Source organism: Lagopus muta, chromosome 1 (genome assembly GCF_023343835.1).
Source record: "Lagopus muta isolate bLagMut1 chromosome 1, bLagMut1 primary, whole genome shotgun sequence".
NCBI lineage: Eukaryota > Metazoa > Chordata > Aves > Galliformes > Phasianidae > Lagopus > Lagopus muta.
Genome location: NC_064433.1, coordinates 33,293,851 through 33,316,411, shown reverse-complemented (window position 1 = coordinate 33,316,411; position 22,561 = coordinate 33,293,851). Strand labels below are relative to the sequence as shown.

The 22,561-nt window shown below is 40.3% G+C and overlaps 1 protein-coding gene across 5 annotated transcripts in view; it reads right to left on the bottom strand.

Moving 5' to 3' along the window:
- Positions 1 to 7,585: 7,585 nt before the first annotated feature.
- TBC1D30 (TBC1 domain family member 30) overlaps positions 7,586 to 22,561 on the bottom strand; it is a 49,917-nt gene continuing 34,941 nt past the window's right edge. For 2 of the 5 annotated variants that reach the window (XM_048944118.1, XM_048944146.1), the window contains 6 exons: positions 18,723 to 18,828; positions 14,121 to 14,233; positions 13,830 to 13,969; positions 11,878 to 12,084; positions 11,623 to 11,679; positions 7,586 to 10,401 (listed from right to left, as the gene is read on the bottom strand). In XM_048944118.1, coding sequence (XP_048800075.1) covers positions 9,626 to 10,401; positions 11,623 to 11,679; positions 11,878 to 12,084; positions 13,830 to 13,969; positions 14,121 to 14,233; positions 18,723 to 18,828 — 1,399 coding nt within the window. In that variant the 3' untranslated portion in view covers positions 7,586 to 9,625. The remainder of the gene's footprint in view (positions 10,402 to 11,622; positions 11,680 to 11,877; positions 12,085 to 13,829; positions 13,970 to 14,120; positions 14,234 to 18,722; positions 18,829 to 22,561) is intronic. The other 3 variants (XM_048944136.1, XM_048944156.1, XM_048944125.1) reach the window with 2 other exon arrangements.

Sequence of the window (22,561 nt, the reverse complement as noted above, 5' to 3'; positions counted from 1 at the left end):
CAGAAGCCAGTGGGGGCTGCTTACTGCTCAAATTAATCTGATGTTTACAGAAAGGAACATGCACATTGCTTGCCAAGTGGAGGGAAGGACAAATTCCTCCTCCCTTCTTTAACAATGAAGTTCTGGAAGCAGAAAACCCCAACACTTCTACGAAAATTAAAATGCCAAAACATTGGGATGTTCCAAGTCAACTGGTTGGTTTTTTTAAATATGTAACAAATGATTTGAGTTAGACCACGTAACATAAACACTGTAAAAATAGAAACTAAAAATCACAATATTTAATAAGAAATGTGAGTGTCAGCTGTCAACACTCTTGGAAACTTTTTAAACCTTTATTTTGGTTTCACTGCACCAAGCAAAATCCACCCAGAATGTTTCAAACTGCATTCTTTATCAAATATTCATCCACTTTTCCCAGTCTAATATTAAATGTGGAGGTTGGTGGCCTTGGTGAAGCTTGGAGAGTGGTGGTGGGGATGGAGCTTCATAATCCTTGAGGTCCCTTCCAGCACAGGCCGTTATGTGATTCTGTGTTAAATCTATACACTCTTTGGGGTCAGATCATTGAGTTTCAGTCAGCACTACACTTTCATACACATAAAATCTGTTAGAGACTAATGGGCCAGTAGGCGGTGCTCACAGTCATTCTATCAACTCCTGTTGTTCACGAGTATTAAAGCTCTTTGCTGACTTGCAGAGAACTTCCTCTGTGTAGTTCTTCAGCTTTCCTGCTCAGAGGTCTATGACTTGCACGTAAAGGGATTTTGGTTATCTTTTTCCATTTAGCTGTCAAAAGGAGTAAGGAATATTCCAATTTCTTCTAAATTTTCTACTGTTTAGCACTCTGGACACAGCCTTAAACTTGATGTGGTAAATCAGGGTGGCCCAACATCAGCTGCTGCTAGAGCCAGAAGCCAGAGGCCACATTTGGGACACTTCTCCTCACAGGCTGCTATTGGCAATGGTGGTTCCTGGCTGCCTTTATGCCCATGGACACTTCTTCCCCACAAATCCTCTGCCTTCCTCCCTTGTCTTGCACAGCCTCCTGTGGTCCCTGCTGTGCTGTTTAGGTGACAGGTCTAATACACTAAAGGATAAAACAGGGAAGGCAGATTTCCTGTACTTCAACCCTAAGCTCATATTCTCTAGTTACAACTTACAGAACACGCAGGAAAAGGACACTTTTGCCTGCTAAGGCAGTGTTCCCAAGAGAAAGAGCAGTTCAGTGCCCTCTCCAAAGAAAACAGCCATAGCATAGATAGAGGCATCCCACCGACTAGTTGTCACAACTGAAGATCTGTGTAAAACTCCCTGCTTAAGCTGGAAACTTGGCCTGCTTTAGACATGCACTGTGCCCAGGGAGAACAGACCAAGGGGACTTAACCATTACATCTCAGCTCCCTTCATTAGTCCTGAGGATATTCCATATTCTGTCGGAAGGAGTCCATCTTTCTCGAGCTAAGGCCATCATCTGAAGGCAACTAAAGACCTAAACTGGCATCTTCTTCCCACCCACAGGTGGCCTTAACTTAAAACAAGATGTTATGACACAACAAAACTAAAAATCTGCATTGCAGCTACACTGCATATGATTTCAAGAGCGAAAAGAGAGCCTAGATATACAGCCCAGGCAACACGCTCACATTGCAACACTTCTGAGAGTAATGACTTCAGGATACAGGATATAAGGCATTCTCCACCACAGTCCATCTCTGCATGGAAGCAGTGAGAAAACAACATCAAGCATACATTTCATCTGTAACAGTCTACATATGTAAAGTGCAGAACTCAAAAATCAAGTAGGCACATATTCTGTTTGACAGAAGAGGAAACAGTATTTACCCTCTATTCTGTGATCCTGGATGGAGTTTAAAAACTGGTGAATAATCATGATGTAGGTTAGCAGTCCCATTTCCAATTAGTCCATTCATTGTGCTGTAAAAAGAGAAAATAAAAGAAGGAATTCCTTTTTATTTCTACACATACATAGTGGCTCTTTTCATCATCATCAAAGTACCTTCATCAAAGCTTTCCATATCCCCCAACAGCACCTCACAGCAGAACACACCTCTGAAAGAAAAATACGTGTATTTCACTTATTCACTATTCATACAGTCACTTTTGATGGCAGCCAAGTCCTAGTGCCTTTCTCTTCGCTGGGCCTGTCATTTGTAGCAGTAAAATAAACCAGTACTTTCCATCTAGCTCTGCAGCAGTGTTAGGCATGTAGTAATTCCCTCAAATGATTATAATTTTACTGGAGTGATTCCAGTGAGTGCAGAAATGCACTCTTGGATATGAACATCACCTGTTTGCTGAGTGAGAGGCAGAGGAGCTGTCACTGTACAGGAAGAAAGGAGGAACGCCATGCCCACCTCCAAAACCCCCCTATGCTGGAGCATTGCTCCCACAGTTTCTGGCTTTTCTAATCATAGAAAAGTCACCTTCAGAAGACAGGTCTCTTCTTTGCTGCCTTGAGTTTGAATAATCTCTGTCCTCTGCATTTCAAGGAGAGCACTGTTTTTCAAATCAAAATGTAAGGAATTGTGCATTGAGTTTCCAAAGACATTCAGATAAAGGTAGGGCTAAGAATTTTGGAAATATTTTTCCTTTCTGGTGTCTAAATTTTGGGCAAGACATTTCTCAAACTATTCTTCATCAGTGAGAGATGAAAGAAAGCCACAAACAAACTTTCTGTTATGAATTTGTAAAGCAGGTTGAGGTACTCTATTTTCTGATCTAGCAAATCTAGCATATGTGATACTAACAGCCAAGTTTCCAACTGAAGAGAAGTTCTGGGTTTTTGATGGACTCAGTATCTTACTGTGAAATCATGAAATGTAGAGGGAAGACTAACAAATTGGATTGGCAGAAAAACAGACATGAATGTGGTTAATAGCTGTGTTAGAAGTGGCTCTGTTCCTCACCTGCTGGTGCGCACAGGTTGACGCATTTGGGTGTGAAAGGAGGAGAAAAAGGCAGAAAGGAAATGTTTTGAGTTTCCTACTTGTAAGTAAGTATTAAGTGGAAGAGCCCACCTGGCCTCCTCCCAAACCTACACCAGGAGGCCAGGGCAGGTGGTGACCCAAGACATTTACTGGGGGTTCTTCTTAATACAGAATGCATATTGAAATTATGTCATGGCCAACTTTCAACCTTTTTTCCACTAATCTAAAGAAATAAGCCCCACATGAAGGTTATTCCCTGCAGAAGAGTTCTGTCCTCTTTTTGTATAATTACTACTTACTGTAATATGCAGGTGTTGGGACACAGGTCTCCCTCTACCCTCTGAGAGAGCCTTTCCATTGCTTCTGGCCTGAGCTCTTCCAGCACAGACCCCTCTATCCCATTATTATTATTTTTTTAAAACAAGAAGACTATTGTCTGCCATTTTAGAAGAGGGCAGTGCCTTCCTCCCTCTTCACCCTCATGAATCCCACTGCTGGCACACAGCTGTGTCCCAGTACCGTGGAACTTGGCTGAGTGTTTGCAGCAATGCTTCCTCAACAGAAGGCACAGAAAACAGCCATGTGCCCTCGAATAGACAACACTCAACACTGCTTATCAGAATGGGGACTGCTCAGGCTTGCAGACACTGATCAAGGACATCACTGGGTAGATAAGGGAAAAAATGATTTCTGAGAATAAAAGAAATTTTGGAAGCGATTCCTTTCTTTGAAGCATATCTCAAAACAAAGGTTACAAACCTTGAACTGCTGGATCTCCCCAGCCATTTTTGGACTAGCTGCACTCAGATCTAGAAATGATCATGTTCTTCAGCACACCTTGATTTAATGACCAAAATCCATCAGTTTCTGGCTTTGTTCAGGAACATCAAGATTTGCTCATCTTGGGATTCTTTACTAGATGACAAGTAGCAGCTTGAGGTGTCCCAGGCACATCTCAGATTTAGAGTCAGTTTTTCAGCTTGACTACATTTTTGCTAATACACAGATTTACTGGAGGACAGATGTCATAAGGAAAGGCAGAGGTCTGGATGCTCCAGGAGTGCTGAAGCCAAAGAGGGAAACTGCAGAGTGTCTGTGTCTACGCTGCTGCGCGGTAGCTGAGCAAAGGTCATGTTTCTTTTTAAGCATCTTAATAATATCCTATCCTGGTTTAAGAGCCTAAATCCCTAAATGGATTGAGGATGTTTGCCTTTCAGGTGACCTGCATTTCACTGATGCTTTTTTTCCTGGCGGTATACTAGACAGTGTGCATGCGACAAGACTGTGCCAAGCTCATGTCTCTGCCTATGTCTGTTCACTAACACTTGCAGTGCAAGCTCATGAAAAATTGAACTGTAAGCCAAAGGATCCTCTAATTTTGCTAGGATTCTGGCAAAGGTCCTGCCTGGGGCACAAATGGACCAGAGAAAGTACTGATTGCTGAGGACAGGCAGGTGGGCTGCAGAAGGATAGTGGGGAAAGTAATTCTCAAGGCACAGGATCCACAGGTGAGAGAGACATAAACACAGGTTGTCTGCGAGCCACAGAGGCTTAGAAAATATTTGGGGGTTGGAATAGAAAGGTCCCCAGGACATGGCACTGAGCATCCAGGGAGGGATATTTTTAGTTTAGCTATGTTTTGTTATTACTGAAAATGAACAGAAAGTTTTTTTTTTTTTTTTTTTAATCTCTGTTATTCCACTAACTGAAAAAGAGCCTGTAGGTGTTTTACTGTATTGCTATGGACACTGTTTGCAAAGACATAGTGCCAGGCTGCGAGCTGGGCTCACTTCTCCAGGTTAGCAGGGAAGTCAAACAGAGCAGGGAGGATGCAGTAGGGAAAACAAAGGTAAGTGACTCGGTAACTGCTCTGGAATCGAAAATGAGAACAATTTCCAAACACCAAACTGTGTTCGCATTTCCTTTCCTCCCAATTGCAGCTTTTAGGCTGCAGAACGGGTTTCGTATGGAGCAACAGTGGCATCTAGCGACCACAGCTAGGTGACCGTGCATTTATATTAACTCAGAAAGACCCGAGGCAGCCCGAGGCCGGAGGAGTTTGCCTCTCCCACTACAGCAAAAGTGGCTCACAGGCATGAATGGAGCAAAGGCCTTCTGGCTGGGAAGGAAATCGGTGACTCAGCACTGGCTGGAGGTGATGGAGAACGTGTCAGCCAACATTGAGGCTTCTTCCCTCTGCCAAGCAGACAAAGCCCTGTTTGTTCCCTCTGGAGAAAGGCCTCTTGTCCCTGGGTGCTGGGGCCAGGCAGCGGGCACTGTTGTTGTAGCTGGGTGAAAATTTTGTAGTGCAGGGAAAACAGTGCAAAAAAATTATCCAAGAGAGTTTAGGATAAACTAGGATGAACTCCAGTTCAGAGGGCATGTTGTGTCGTGTAACTGACCAGCAATGGAGAACAACTTTACATCAGCACTCAGCATTTTCCGGAAATCATGGCATTCGGAGAGTAAGGAAAACTGCAATTGTGAGCCCCAGTCTTGAAACAACTGAATGAGGTTCACTTACTTTTCAGGCACAAACAGGAAAGTGACAGAGGTGTATCTGCAGCCTGTCCTAGGAGCCCTGTTTGACTCCCATGTGAGTGGTTTTCATGGGACGACTGGAGTTCAGGCAGAAGGTGCACCTTAGAGCTCACATAGGAGTTGACATCTACTATTTCAGACTCAAGCTCTCTGCTGTTTATTATTCCTTTCATTCCTGGCTTCTGTGTTTGTGTTGTTTCATGTGAAGGAAGAAGTTTTGCTGCCGCAGCGTTGCCTGCAATCCTCACTGTGCATTCAGCTACTCAGGACAGCACAGCACTCATTTACTGCAGATTTTCTCATCGGCCCCACCCTGGCCAACCATCACCACTCAACATGCTGTGCACAGCCCAGGCACTCAGGTGGCTGCAGGCTAAGGATCTGCCCCAGAAGGGCAGCCTCTGGTTGCACCATGATGTGAGCTGTAGTCTGAGCACATGGGCAAGCCAGCTCTGCACCATGGAGCTTCAGTTAGCATGTCAGGCTTCACCCACAGCGAAGCATTCACTACCATCTAGCAGCAGCCTGGCACAACCATCTGCTAGCAACATCTGTGAGCTCAGTCTCGGGACAGTGCAATCCCAGCCATGCTCTCCACAGAGCTGGTTCACATCCAGCTGGCTCGGGACACAGACCAGGAGGCAAGAGTGCCTGCAGAAACAGCTCAGGTATTGCCCTGGCTGGGATTCAAGCATCCACTCCCTTTTTTAGTGGCTTGCCCTGCCAAGGGAGCCTCAGTGAACTCCATCCAGCTGCTCCTCAGTTATCATCTCCCCTTTGCTGGCAGGCTGAGGACAGTGGCTGGGCTACAACATGGGTGGGCGCCATCAGCACAGATCAGCTCCTGGCAGACCTCAGGCAGGCCAGAGCTCCCTGTGAGCACCGAGGGGAAGAGGGGCACACAGCTGACCTGATCCTTCCATGTGTTGTCTGTAAACTAAATGTTTAAAAAGAAGCACAGGCATCCAGCTTGCCACACACCTTGTTTATGCTCTTATCCCAATTTACATACATTACCTCCCACATCCCTGTTACTACTGCCTATCCTTCCTGCTTATTTGTGGTAAGCCAGCATGGTTCAGTATGGTTTTATCAAAGAAAGACTTAAAAAGTTTTGTGGCTCTTGTTAAACCTGCGGTGAGCCAGTAACTGCTGCATGCTGTGTGCAGGATTAAGCACAGCAGAAGCTGCATCATGCAGACTGAAGGCATGTGGGCCAGACCACTGACCAGCCTGAAACACTATTAACCCTAGGTGGCATCCAATTCTGCACCCTAAAGCGTGTTAAAAGAACCTCTCATTAGAACTGAGGACAAAGACGTGCTGTAGCTTTCCTTTGCCGCATTTAAGATCACTCAAATTCCAGACGGTACAAACCATGAAGTCTTCAGAAGACGACTATCAAGAAGATCCTCTTTATGCACGGCTTTTCCTACAGGGTTCTGGCTGGATTCATCCTTCCCACACCTTCTCTAGGATGCCTACCACTAAACAAGGTGATACTCAGAGGTCTCAGCCTCTAGGTGCTCGAGCAGCCCATCATCCCTCCAGCTCCTGTTGACTGACAACACTTGGGTTGAACATGCTCATTCATGGGGCAATTCTGCACTTCTTCAAGCATTTGTGGACACCGTGACAACTGCCTGCTTTGATTTTCCACCAATAAAAAATGTGAAAAATGGGAGCAAACAAAGCAACAACAAAGACAGTGATCCATTAGGATGAATTTTTGACAATCCTCCCAAGACAGCTGCATCCACAGACCTTAGTTGATTAAGGGAATCTTTAGGGAAAAAATAACTGGAAACTTCTCTGGAGTTTCCTGGCTCTCTGGACCTCTTTTTAATGTTTCTCCTCAGTACCAAATGCTTTTGCTGTGTGCTCAGCAGACAGATTTTAGGTAGGTCAAACATCCTTTGGGGTACCAAACAACTCAGTATTGCTAGTTATGGGAACCAAGAAAACTGAATGTCATTTTTGACAAAATTCCCTGCTGCAAACAGCACTCAACCAATACACACAGTTGCTTTGCCTCAATTCTAACAGTCCAAGTAAAGCCCAGGTCCCTCAAATCACAGTCACTGTTGATTAGGTCTGAATCACCAGAATTAGTATTTTATTGATGTTTCTTTCCCCAGACCATCATCTATGCAAAGCTTGCTAATTTTCCATTACTTAATCACATCTTAATGTGTCAAAAATTCATGCACATACTAGTGACATTTTGGCATTTTTCTTTTTCAGAATGACATTCCTTTTATTTTTCACTGGTTCCATACACAGCCGCATGATCTGCCACCGCTACGAAAAAATGGGGAGAATGATTCACAGTACAATTTTGAAAAGAAGTGCATTTCTTTTAAATCAAGGCAGAAACAGTTCTCATTACAGTCCACTGATTATTCTACGTTATTTTAAGTTTACTTAATGCTACAAATAATCATTATCGACAATACTACTTAACCTGAAATAAGGCAGGGGCAAGATTTGATCTATAACTGTTTAAAATTCATAATGTTTGTACTTGTATACTATCCTATATTCATACACCTGTATAAAATACAACAGTGAAATAAATCTGTCCCCACAACAATAAACAGGGTATATCGTACAGCTAAAATTGTTATCACATCCTAAAAGTCATGGGATACATTAATAAGTAGACAATCATACGTTAATTTCCAAATTTAACAAGGAATGAGGATGAGGAAATAGATACAATGGGATTGATTTGTCATTACTGTCTTTACCTCAGCTTAAAGTCAGGATAGTTTCACATCATGAGGAACTTGGAAGTACTACTGTCACAAATCAGAGTCAATGCATACAGTACAGCAGAGCTGTAATCTTTTAAGAGCAACCTGATTTGCTGGAGTTTGCTTTGATTTTGCAACCCCAAAGTGGAATGATCCACATTTAGTTTCTTTTCCTACCTGCTTACATTTATATATACACCTATAAATGTTGTTTGTCTCATGGTATTTATCAGCTTTGCAAAACTTTAGTGGGGGACATGTATCAAAAGTCAGGCTTCTGAGAAAACATTCTAAGCAACTGGCAGGGACTAACTGAGAAGTAAATATTCAGCTTACAACTTAGCCATTGGTGTTTCTCAACAAGCCAGAACCATGCAGGGAACTCCTGGCAGTCCAAAGGGTCCAATCCACTAACACAGTGGCTGATAGTGCTGGGTTTTAATGACAAGTGGCACCCTAAGTATCTTACTACTCTATTTCTAGAATTTTAACTTCTAAACTACTTTGGAACATTCATGTATTTTACCTACTGCTAAGCAGGTAAATGTGATTTAATTACAAAACTGGTTGTAATCTAGGTAATAGTTTTACATCCACTAAAGCCAAGATGTGTCATAACATTCAACACAACTATACATATAGTTGTACCTTATACCTAATTTTGCAGCGCTGCAACTCCCCAGCCATTATATGCAAAAGAAAAGGAGCAAACCAGTGCTGTGGAAGGACTTATGTCTGCTATTCTCACACTCACTGATTTACATTCATATTAAAAACATTATCAGCAGAGGACTGCCATGGGAAGAGAAGCATGACATGCAATTGGAGAACGGTTGAAGCCACGTGGTTCAGTATAAACACATGTCCATGTTCAACAACAGAAGTGATACTTTTGATTGCGAGGGCTGCTTGTGCTTTTGTTAGTTGTGGCTTCTCCAGTTACTCAGCGTGATGAAGAAGTCTAACCAGGAGGCTGCATAACAGGTTTAAAAACTGCATTATGGTTTTGCTGCACCAGGCAGACAGTTTGTCCTCACAGGTTTGAAAGAAACAAGAGGCAGCCGTTGAGGCCTATGGGTTAAAGGCAGCTGGTGATTTTAGTATGCTTCATGCCCCAAATCAATGTTTATTTTACCACAGAAACATTGAAATCAGCAACAGGGTTCCAAAGTGCATCTTCACTAATCTATCCCATAGCAACACGGGAGCACAGTTTTCAAAGACACAAAATTATACATCTGGTAGCCACTTTTGTCCTCATTAGGTAAAGATTAGGAACTTTTTGGGACACGCATACACACAAACATAATAAAATAAAATTTAAAAAAGCAATACAAATTTTGTTGCTGTCAGAAATAGAAAGTGCCATGCGGTACATCATCGTTTCCTGGTCCCATTGTTAGCACTGGCTGACTTACTGAAACTTCTGCTCATCTGGGGAAAGTGAACAGTTGGCGTTCTTTCGGTGGGGCCATACAGCCCTAAATTCCTGGCTGTAGCTGACTTTCGAAGAGGCTTAACACTGGGGAAAGGATTGAAGACTTGTGGCTTTGAATTACCAGGCTGGGGAGATTTAGCCAGGTTTCCACTGTCTGTGGATGAAGCAGACGACTCAGATGAATGTGGCTGGCAGGACTGACTGGATGTTGACTCAGCATCACTTTTGTTATCTGAGGTGAGTTCCAGCGTTTCCAGTTTTAGCTGAACCACTGTCACGTCTGTATTGCTGCCCGTAGAGACTGCATCAGCAGACTGCTGGTCAGCTCTACGAGTAGTCCTGTCATCCAAGCTACCTCCTCCTCCAAAATCAGAATGTTTGGAAGTGTCCCCCTTTGCACCAGGACAATTTGTTTTACAGCTCTCACTCTGCTCATCTATAAGTCCTATGGTATCCCCATAGCCCAGCTGGCCTTTAGCCCTAGCAATATTCTTTCGATGAACTCGTATGTGAGTGCGCCACGGAGAGTTTAGTTTTGATTTAAGATCTTCTTGGGGAATGGGAGACATCTTCCCTGTAGCATGACTTGGAATGTGGATAACAGCATTCTTGAGAGATTTGTTACTTGATTTCAGCTTCTTTCCTAAAAGGAGGTGGTTAATCACTGGGGAATGGTTTACCTGAGAAGGGAGGAGGCTGGTAACTGGCCCTTTGTCTGAAAGAAAGTGTTTGAAAGAAGCACAGTATTGTTAAACTAATGTCAAAACAAAATGTTCCAAGGATCTATCAGCAAAGACAATTTTTAGCCTTTCTTGAAGTATAGCAAAGGTTTGTAGGACTGACTTCAAGTAAAATCACTGAATTCCTCTTACAATTTGGAGTCAAAAACAAAGCTATTCTCCCTCCATTCCATTCTCCCTCCATCCTTACTAAGTCCTGAGCCAGGAAAACCGTGAGAATAAGTCATAACAAATACAGTTCCTCCATTTGTGAAATTGTGCTGTAACTGAAGCTGGCTTCTGATATCTGCACCCCCCTCCTTCATTTCTATTCCAGCTTTAAGAGGCAATTCAGTCCCTACATGAATTCAGTCATCTAAGCTCCTCCATGAGGCTTGAGTAAATACAGAATGAACCAATATATTTTTAATAGATAAAAGCACACCAACTTATTATTATATCCTCTAATTCAAATCACAGCAGTAAATTCAGAATTAGGTAATTAGGTGACAGTTTGATTAAACCTCAAACCCAGCCCTGTGACATGATTAGAAGAATTAGAACTGTTACTGTATTGGTTTGATTTTTTATTCTTTTTTTTTGGCAGTCCTTGGGAATCAACATCTTACTGTTTGCACTGTTTTGGCACAGCTACTGCCTTTATTGAAAGCAGATATATTGCCACTATTGAAAAGAATTTCCTTCAAAAAAGATGCTAACATTAATGAAAGCAGCAGCTCCTACAAAAAAGTTTAGCCAGTGGGAGAGGAATAAAACTCCCTGCAGTGATCCATCTGCATGTTTCAATGCTGACTTGGAAAGATGACTTCCAATAAGGAGCTTGTACACCTTCAGTTGCTCTGTTCAGACTAATCTCCAGATCACTGAATCCCAACTGGAGAAACAGATTCTGTAAAACAGATTGCTAAATAATAAACTAACATCCAGCCCGAATTTGAGAGCAATATCATGAGGGCTAAATAAACTGTCAGCTACAATGGAACATTTGAACCTGCCATGCCCTGATGATCTCAGGGGTATAGGAAGCTATGTACCAGCTATGAATCTATCTGCTGTTTGATCCAAAGTGTACTCATCTCCTTTTATCATTTTTTCCAGTGCATCAGTATGTCAACTCCAAGAATGCCAAAGATTTAAACTTTTGAATCAGAGAGATCAGCACAGTGCACCCAGACAGCAATGACGCTTTTAAATACCATTGTTCAGCTGGTCCCTGGGACTTAAAAATATCCCAGGGTCATCATCTTCAGATCCTGGCAAAAGAAGAAACATCATCACCTTCTCATTTGCATTTTGTATCTATTAAGTTACAACTACTCTGCTATTAATGTCGCAAGTCAATCTTTCATTTTCGCTATTTGGCTAAAAGTAAAAGAGCGTTATTGGTCTTGCCTCCTATTATGAGACTGGCTTGTAATAAATCAGTAACTGAGTATGTTTTGATGTATTACCTGCTCTGATATACACATGGTGAACCTGCTGTTGCTGTTTCTTCTTTATCCTGGAATACTGCTTTTTCAGTGCATTGATATCAGTGGTCATACGCTCCATCATCATGCTGTTAAAAGCAGCGTGATACTCGCTTCGGCAAGACTCTATTGCTCCAGGACTAAGTTCTGCAATGTTACTGGAGCCCAGACTTTGTTCTTCATTCTGATCTGCATGGAGTGGGAAGAAAGTGGAGACAAGGAGTTAATTGGTATACTTAAGAGTTCTGCAGATTATCAGCAAGGCAAGACTGTGGCTGATTCCTATTCTCTTATTTAACTGTAGTCTTTAATCAAAGTTGTTACAATACACATATTTAATAAAGCTGCAGTATTTTTTAACAAATATATATTTCTAGAGCTAATCCTTAAGAATAGTAAGAATTTGGTGGGAGGCAGGGGGAGGAGTGCATGTTTTAAGAATACAACATCAATTAACAAAGCAGTGTAAAGTTACGATCATGGCTTTCCAATAACCTCAAAGTACGCCAAGCCATTTTTAAAGGAATATTAAAAAAAAGTATTCTTAAAAATACTCAGCTGGTCAAAGATGAGGCTAAAACTGCAAATCATAAAATGTGCTATAGTTGAAGAGGCATGAGGTTAAACAAATGGCCTAAGTGATACTAGCAAGAAGCATCAAGAAACGGTTATAGCACCACAGGGGATAAGCTGACAGTAGCAAGCAGAGCAGCTGAGGAGTTGGGCAACTTCTGAGCTTCTCTGATATGCAACCACAGAGCAAAAGAGGCAGTGCAACTTATTTTCACAGCTGTTTCTGATGCACCACCAAACTGGAACTCTGGGGTCAAGGGGATAATCCTTTTTCAAGGGATGTTTGTCTTTGGTTTAGTTTGCAATAGCAGTTTGATGTTCTGACTAAGTGCTAGCTTGAAGTAGCAGGTGGAGACCTATATGCCCTTAAGAAAGAAAAAAAGAAAAAAAAAAAGACACCACAAAAATCAACAGGGAAAATTTCAGCATAAAGGTCTCAGTAAAACCAATCCACAAGAACAATGATGGGTAATCATATAACTGTGTCTTCTACATCACTCTGTTTCCCTCTTTATTCATACACATTTCATTCTTTTAAACTATAGCTCCTCACAGGGTATCATAATGTCACCATCAAACACCACTTCATAAAGGCTGCTGCAAGTTAAGAAATATTATGTTCTTCTCATTGTGTTTTTCTCTTGTATCAGAATTTTGTTCTGCTTTGAGTGTTTGCACATCTGAACATTTGTGTCCAAAAAATTATTTCAGTTGAAGGATTTGAAAAAATAGCATTTTGTCAGAACACCCTAAACCATATCCAATCTTTTTTTCTTAAATTGAATATACCCAAAATACACCCAAGAATATACTAGGCAACAAGCTGGCTGGGCTCATGACAGCTTTAATCTAGAGCTGCTGGAAGACCAATGCACACAGAGTAGAAAATAACCAGGAGGAGCTGGAAACCATGAAGCACTTGGAAAATTATGATTTTACTGCTATCACAGAAACATGGTGAGATGATTCACATAACTGGAATACCACCACTGAGGGCTATAAGCTTTTTAGAAGGGATAGACAAGGTAGGAGGAGCGAGGGAGTTACTCTCTGTGTTAAAAAAGTGGATAGAATGCTTCCTCAGAGAAACAGTCAGGAACAGGTTGAGAGCCTGTGGGATACGACTAGGGGCAGAACCAATAAAGGAATAATATTGTATAATATTGTATATGCAGCCTTTGAAATTGACTTTCAATGCATCTTCATGGACCGCAGAAGAAGTGGTTTGTCATCTGCTGTAATCCCTATATGAATTAAAAATACCATTTTCACAGCAGCTTTCACAGTTGAACATATAAGTGATTTCTGCAGGGTCATGCAGATTTAACTCCGTTTTTCAAAATTAACTAGAACGTTTTTACCTTTCATCTGTTTCTGGTACTTTTGGAGCTCTGGTGCCAAAAAGCCACTTAATGGTCCAAGACAGCCAATTGCATTGGCAATGGAGTCTTCATCATCTAGATCATTCTCTTCATCACTGTCTCTGGTTCTGCCTAGCCTTCTGACAAAGGAGAATATAAAGGAAAAAGGAAAAAGACATTCTTAAACATGATTACTACTAAACATCTTTATTTTCTTTAGGTGCATATAAGGGAAGATGTAATTTCAATATCTGACAATGATCCACTGTAAGAAGTGCATTTCAAACTCACCCTGAAAGTGAAGTTGACTTTACTGTCGCAGGGAAAGGAGTAATGTTGTAAGTGTACTTCTCCCTTAATTCTGCCAGTTGTGGGAAGGGAAACTGAGCCATGGTATAAACAGTCTAAGGGGAAAGAATATGCAGCTTTTACAATCATTCCTTTAATCAACAGTCCTACAAAAGATTTGTCCATGAACAGACTTTCACAGACACGCAGAATTAAACACTGTGCCATGAAAAAAATGCAAATAGTCTACTTTTATAATTTAGTTGATATTTCCTGTAAGAAAAATAAGACTCACTAGAAAAGCACATAGTTTAGAGTTTTAAAAGCACCTAAGGTAATGCTAGATATACAGACTTCTTAAAAATCTGCTGTACTAATTTATTATTATTATCAGTCCTCTCCTTGGCAGCACACCTGCAGCACTGAGGCATCAGGCATCTTCCAGAAGAACTATGCTTCTGCTTAAGTATTCAACAAGGCACTGACACTGCTGCAGATAGGGATGAGCAGCCCCAGCTTAATGGAGAGTGTTAATGGATCCCTTACATCACCTGAGTTATAGACTAACAGGAAGAACCCAATATTGTCCAGCTAACATTAAAAAAAAAAAAAAAGGATTTGTCCTGTCATTAAAGTGCCACCGCAACTCTCTGTATGCAAAATCGCAATGTGTAACCATTAGAACAAGATCACAAAAAGCTCTTACTAAATTTTATTTACTTCAATACTCAGAGTTAAAGATGATCAATAGCTGCAAATGAACTTACTTTCAGCATTAATTTTGCTTTAGGCCATTTTGTAATAAGACAGCGTGTGCCAGCAACCAACCTGGCATGAAGACAGATCATACTCATTGCAGTATCACTGCTGATTTGGTTCTATCTAATTCAGTAGTCCTTTTCCCCTTACTTTTGCACTGAAAAAAAGAAAACCCTGAAACATCATTTCTCAGAGTTTCTTTGAAAAAATTAAGAGTTTTTCACAAGTTAATGTCTACTGACAGACAGCAGCATAAAAATTTCTCCTCAGCCATGGCAGGAAATCTTCCCTTTTCTTGCTCCTGTGCTAGTAAGTCACTGGCATTTTCATTTAAAAGCAAATGGCCTCAATTAACATGAAAGGAAATTGTGAACAATTTCTATTTAATTGATTCACAGACAGTACTTTGTCTGTGCTAAATACATTAAGAAAACTGCAAACATGAATTCTGAACTGTTCCTGATTAAAAAAAGGGGAAAAAAAATCTGCGGTGGCAATGATTCTAGCAATGAGAAGCAGGAAGGGTAATCCTGGCTAGATCACACAGGCCAGTAGTACAGGTCAACAGGCTTCTGTGTGTAAGGAACTCTGTATTTTGAGCCCCGCAAAGATTCTGAGGCAAGGAGAATGCCTTCAGAAACCCAGAGCACGAACTGAAGCTTCATCACTCAGTGAAACTGAAACACTGCTGTGAAAGACAAATATCCTCCAGGGCCTGAACGGTGATACGCTGGCAGTCTACCAGATGGGGGAATTTTATGATCTGGAGAAAGACCAGGCCCAACCACCTCCGGCCCAACATGTCTGCCTGTTTGTTTGATCTCCATCACACTTCACCGTGTTTTTGCCCATATGTCTCAACTCTCTCCCTTCATAGAGAAGGAGGTACGTCTGGAATTTATTTCTACTCTTTGTGTCAACAGCCTTTTCAGGTAACTTCTTCCATATGCTATTTACCCTTCATGTGAACAGTCAGCCTGAACTCTCCATTTACTCCTCACACCTACTGTTTTCGATTATGCTTCCAGCTTTTCCATGTCTCCAATGCGTCTTTTCCAGGTCCTGTGCAATTTCTCTCTTTTGCACACATTTTTTGCTTAATTACTTGCTGTCAGATTCTAACTAGGAGCTTCACTTGCTACCTAAGAGATCCACAAACAGATTTTATGCTGGTGCACATTCAAAAATTTTTGTCAATCAGCACCTGTGATCTCACAGCAATGCCTCAACGAATCTTGCTTCTAGTTTGCACACAGATTTGGATGCTATGTGATTAATTCTGGTGAAACTGGGCCAGTGGGAAATGGCCTACAATACAAAGCATTATGAGTTTGGCTGCACGGTCTTATTTATGGCAATGAGGGACAGATTCTGGGAACACTTAAAGAGGTGAGAAAAACACCTTCCCTTCTCATCTCAAACCTCACACCTTACTCTAAAACTGCAGTCAGCTATGCTCTCAGCAGAATGCCATACAAAAGGTGACAGGCCTGTGGCTTCCAGAGGAGGGAAGAAGTTCTGCTTTTGCAAGATAGCTCGCAAAGTCTTGATTCAAGAGCTGCTCCACAATGATTTAAGGTTTCTCTCTCTTTTCACTAGGAAAACAAAACAAAAAGCAAAAACAAACTCAAAAACAGACTAAGCTGCTGCTTGCAGACTCCAGCAAAAAGTTACCAGTGAATTATCATCAAATGCAGGTAACTGCAGGAGATGGTCCAAAACACTGGGCTAACAGAGAGGGATTAACCTATTCCCTTCCACCGCAGTAAACACACAGGTGTACCTCTCCTTTTTCTGTTTTCTTTTCATCTCTAAAGTGGAATGTTTCTAAACCTACAAACTGAACTAATTTAGCTGCTTGTAAAAACGCTTATTTTATGGGAAGGCATGAAACCCTTTACCCAAATAAGCACACGTTGTTTAAAGAATCTGCAGACACCTGGCATACAGTCTTTTGTCTCCTTGCAAGAGCTAAAGTTTATCAATAGGCCAATAAAATGACATTACTGAATACTGTATTTGCTTAACTGCTAGTCCTAAATACACATGCAGCCTAGCATCTGGAGTATGCAGCACTTACCCTTAATTCACCTAAACTGCTCAGTCTGAAAAAGGAGGAAGCTGTTGGCTTCCTTGCTCCTCCAATCACTCCAAGCTCTCCTCAGCTTGAAGGAGAAGAGCTAGAACTCTTTCAGTGTAAGGGCCAAATATGCAAAAGCTCATCTAATTCAAAAATCTGCTCTATCAACTCTTGCTCCTGAAGCATCAGCCATACCTTCCTCTTCTAGCTCCAAAAGGCAATAAGTCTATAGAGCAGGACTTGTTTCCTAGTGGTCCAGAAGTGCCAGCTATTTTTCAGAGGCTTAAGTAAGCCTGGACAAGTAGTTAAAATACAAGTGAAAGCATCATGCAACTTTAAAGAAAAGGGAGATGATCACCACTAGCAACCTCTACTGAAATGTATAGAAAAGACAGAGTAGAATATTAATCCTTCCCCATGGCAGGATATTAATCCCTCAGCCACCTTGTAAAAAGTATCAGATGTAAGTAAAACCATCACTCTGATTCCAATTAGGAAAAAAAATAACATTTTGAAAACAAAGCAGCCTAAATGCTCATCTTTGGCTTACTTGTCTAGAAAATCTTAAAGCAATTTATAAAAGTAATATTTTCAAGCAGTTTATCTCCTTTCATTAATGAACTGGTTCATATTTCTCTACTTTCATCTCCAAAGCAGAAAAAAAACCCACCAAAACTATTCAAACGCAGCAGTCAGGCACGTGGTGGGACTCATATCCCCTAACTGCAAATACTTACACTGCCTACTTTTCTCCTCTAAAGGTAAAGACAATCTGGAGAGAATTTCTCTGACGAAAAGAACTACACTGTCAGTGCCTGCCTTTGACTCTATGAATGCTATCTAAACTGTACTATGGTTTCTTCTACTCAGAGGACATACACAAAATAGGCATGCTGCCCTCCTCACATGTCTTCATTATCCATACTACCCTATAAGGAACCATAACACCTATATTAAACCATACAAGTACTTCTGACCAGTTGCACTTCATTTTTGAAGCAGAACAAAGCCACGGTAGTTGCCTTTCCTACTCCTAGAGCTCCCTCAGCAGACAAAACAACTAAAAGTCTGAAAGCAATTCTTTGCTTCAGAACAGTACTTTATTAGACTATGGAAGTGTCTACTAACTTTGCTTGCAGAAATATTATCATGTATATTATAAAAAATATGCAAGCTCAAATCAATACAATTTTTATCTGCAATACTCAAGTCCCTTTCCTTTCCCAGAACAAAGCAGAGATTTGTTCTTATCCAATGACATAAGTGTAAGAATTCAATGAGCGTAGTTATCTACAAATGTCTTTGTTTATAGTTCATTGACTGCCCTTCAAGGCAATTTTTTTTTAAATCATGAAGGACTCTTCTTCTATTTCTCACTTGATCGTCTCCCACTATGTCTGCAGAATGAAAAGGACTCAGTGTAATAAATAACTAGCCAAAACAAAAACAAAATAAAAGAACATCCTAAAAATTATGACTACAAAGAGATTCCACATCTTGCTTGCGTAGATTCAATTGCACACTGTACCACACCAAACTTTCAGCTCTCAACATACACATACTCTTTATCAAGTGGAGTCTAGTCTTTCCTGTTTTTAATGTGTAAGATTTTCAGCTTTAACTGCAGGTCATCTGCATTTATCTTAAATTTTTATTCTTGAGAGAGTTTATGTTCCTGCAGTATCTGAATAGAAAATGTAATTCTTTAAAAATCAGCCCCTGAAGGATGATTGGAGAATGCAGAACATTATACCACAATTACTCACCTGCATGAGTTCGTTGCTGTCAATCAGACTGTCTTCTAGCATCTCCTGGGTTAGCTTGCCCATGGTACTGTAAAACTCATCTGCAGTTTCACAACACTCTATTTGCCTGTGTCAGAATAAATGTTGTTTTATCTCATTTTATTATTACATATAATTATTTGCCTCCAAACCAAAACTGAATTTTCTGTAATCATAAAACATGCAGTTCCATGAGTCACATTAATTCTTACATTTATTGCAGTTCCCCCTACACTTCCAAGTAACAAAACTACACATCACTATATGATGTCTGCCTAAGCTATACACATTCACGCATATACAGACAGGTTATTCACTCTGCTTCTTTCAGTTATAAAACTTGAGAAATAATAAATCCTGAGCCGTTATTCATCAGCACCAAAAATAAGAGTGCCTCTTGCTAAATTAATCTTGTAACATTCTGCTTGCTTGCATGAAAACAAGACTGAGGCAATTATCTTGTACACATACACCTACATGTCGGTCAGTTTAACTGACTGTATTACAAAGCCATTATATAATATTTTATTAAGGGTTAGAGTGGTCTGATCCAGATAGAAAAGCTTTTAAAGGCCTCATCTTCGGACCTCTAAGAATTAAAAATTAATCTCATTCTCACCAGTTCTTGTAAGAACCCATCTGACCTCCAAACAGCATACCCAGTAAAGACAGAGACAGGGACACAAAACAGAATAATGAACCACTGATTAGATAGATCAACCTCATCGTTCCTTTGCCCTTGCAACTATTTCCATTCAAAGATATCAATGTTTTGTAACAATAAGTTCACGTTGCCTTCAAGGGGAAAATAAATACTATCTTCATCTTGTAAATGAAAAGCCTATAGGTTGGAAAGACTCATGAAATTCTGCAAAGTCTGGAAGAAAAAAAAAATTAATCCATATTTTCTTAATGTTATTTGAGTGTCTAAGAGCTAAACCCACATTAATATTTCCTTCCTAAAAATATCCCAGAAGGAAAGAAATCGCCAGTCATCTGCTGCACCAAATCACTAGCTCTGATAGCTTTACAAACAGAATGGATCTCCAGTTGGAATAAAAATCATAGTCTGAAAATCACTTTTGCTAAGATCATTATTTCAAGAAAATACACTGAATGTGCTATTTATTTATCCAAGCTTACATCATGAATTTGAAAAGAGATTTTAAAATATAGGCTGGAAAATTAAACTGTGTTTCTTCTCAGGATTTCACCAGAACAGAGAGAACTGCTTTATCTAAAACTACTCTTCAATGTTTAAAAGACCTGTGATTCTTTCCACATTGCTGTAATGCAGAGAAACAAATTCACAGCAACAACAAAATCCAAAAATGTGTAAAGGTAGACAAGGATATATCCTTTCTTCATGGCCTTCTCCATACTGCATTTTAAAGTTTGGGATTTTACGTGCCCATGTCACCAATTTAAATCTGTTGAAATGGATGTGTCTGAAAACACTGATGAAAAAAACAGGTACAGACAGAAAGCTTCCAGCATTAGACATTTCTAGTCATCTACTGGCATCCTTCCTATGGCTCTTAGTAAATTGGGAAGAGCAGGTGGCCTCATGATCCTGTCTCCAAACTACGGAAAGATGGGATCACAATTTTTTTGTTGAATAACTGCTTGTGGCAGAGCAGGATTTTTCTGTTGTGCCTAGACCCCAAATGGGCAAAAATGAGGAACTCTCCATCTGGATAATGTGACCATTGAGCATTTGCCAATTCATCTCCCATTTCAGTGATGGCCACTCTTCTGAGTCAGCCACTGCAACAGCTGAGTTTTCTCAGAATACCTTTTCCTTTGATAGGCATTAATTCATTTGATCTTTCACAATAGTAAGACTTTCTTCTTCCCATTTGCTCAACAAGCAGCTCCAGGTCATTTCTGTTTATTTACACATTCATGGTACAAGTTTCTGGTTTGATTACAAGAAGCTTTATTGTTTTCACCCTATTTTTTATTTCATATCAATTATGAGAGCTATCTTATAGGCACTGCATACTTGTTTTTACAAATCATATGTATTATCTGTTTGTTACTTGGAACACTGAAAGAACTGAACATACTGTAGCCTTCCATGTAGAATACAGCTGCTGGGATGATAAAAAACTTTCTTCATGAAGACTAGAAGAAGCAGCTTCCCTTGATCTATCTTGGAGGGGAGGGGGAGGTCTACATTAGGGAACAGTCATTTAACAGTTTAGCTGCTACCAAAGTCTTGATTTATATTAGCTGAATGATTAAGTAGTGAAAAATGATAGAAATAATGGGTACATAGGCAATTACCACAAACTTACTGCCTGTCTTTACTAACAATTTCAACCTCTTGTGGCTTCCACAGAACTTCTTCGCTGCCCTTATTTTTAAATTGCCCACTCCTCAAGTCTCTTTTCATCAAAACAGAAGTGTGGCTGAACCTTTTGAGAGAAGAACTTCTCACCTCATTTTCAAGTCTAGAAAAATAGTTGTGAAAAGTATGAAGACTATGAGACTATGACTACTGTCACTGGTCCCACTTTTTCAATTCCCCATTCTACTTTCAGCAAAGAACAAAATCACGTTCCTCTCCCAGAAAAAATACAGCGCCCCATCTTTACCTGCTCATCTTATTTGATATGATTGATCACAAAATTACTGAACATCAGGTCTGTTCAGCTTCTGTGACCCACCTTCTTCTGTATCTCTCATTATCACTCCACTACTCTTTTTCTGTTGAGTGCCCCAAAAACTGTCCTGGGACCACACTCCTATTTCCCCTATACAATAACTTAAGGTATAAAATACAATTAGCTTATTCATTTGGCTGTATTCTTTTAGGTGGTTTCCTGTTCTTTTCATTTTTTATAAAGTGTGTTTAATTTTTTCTTTGATTACATTTTACACTAAAAATCTTCAAAGCAATGACTCCCTTTTATTTTTTATCATGTTGTGAGTTGGAACATTTGTAGCTACAACTGGTAAGTACATAGAGAACCAACCCACCTTTTATCTAAAGGTTTGGTACCAAGTAATAAAGGACAATGGGACTACATACAGCTTAATCCTAATTCAAATTATTTGTAAACGTTTCTTTCATGAACAGATCAAAAGAAATGTCTTGGGTAATTATCATGCTAATTACAGTTTCCATTAAAGATGAGTTGTATTAAACATTCCCCTGCAATGCTAGTAGCCTACAGTGTTAATATATTCCAAAAGAAGAAAAAACAAATCAAACATCCAAGTACAGAGACGAACATAAACCTCAGAGGTTCAGTCTGAAGGGAAAAAAAAAAAAGGGAGTGAAGCACTGATAAACATCTCAAGAAAAAATGATGCAATTGATGAAGAAGTTTTCAGTTGAACTAACATCTGCTTGTCCTGTGTGAGTTCACACCTCCTGCTGAAGTTGGTGACAGAACTCTCATTTCTCCAGGAGCACTGTGCACTTTTTGGAATGCAAACTTCTGCCATGACAACAGCCTCTGCTGAGAACTAATCTTTTATATTTCATTCTATGTAGTGATGATGATGTACAAATGGACAAATATAACAATAATAATAGAAATACAAATTAACAATAATGGCAATTTTGCTAGACCGTGCTTAAAAGCAGAGAATCTCAATAAAATGTCTTTGCAGGCATTCAGAGAGAAGAACCACGTTACACAAAATGGTTCTCTTAGTAACCCTCAGCTGTTTTCTTACCCGTAGCCAATGGGCTTAAGTGAAAATAATGAAGAGTAACATCTCCAGCTAGTCATCCTCAAATTGCTCTGTACTTCTTTTCCCAGAATGTTTACTAACTCCCTCTGATGTCTATGCACTGGAAAGTCCAA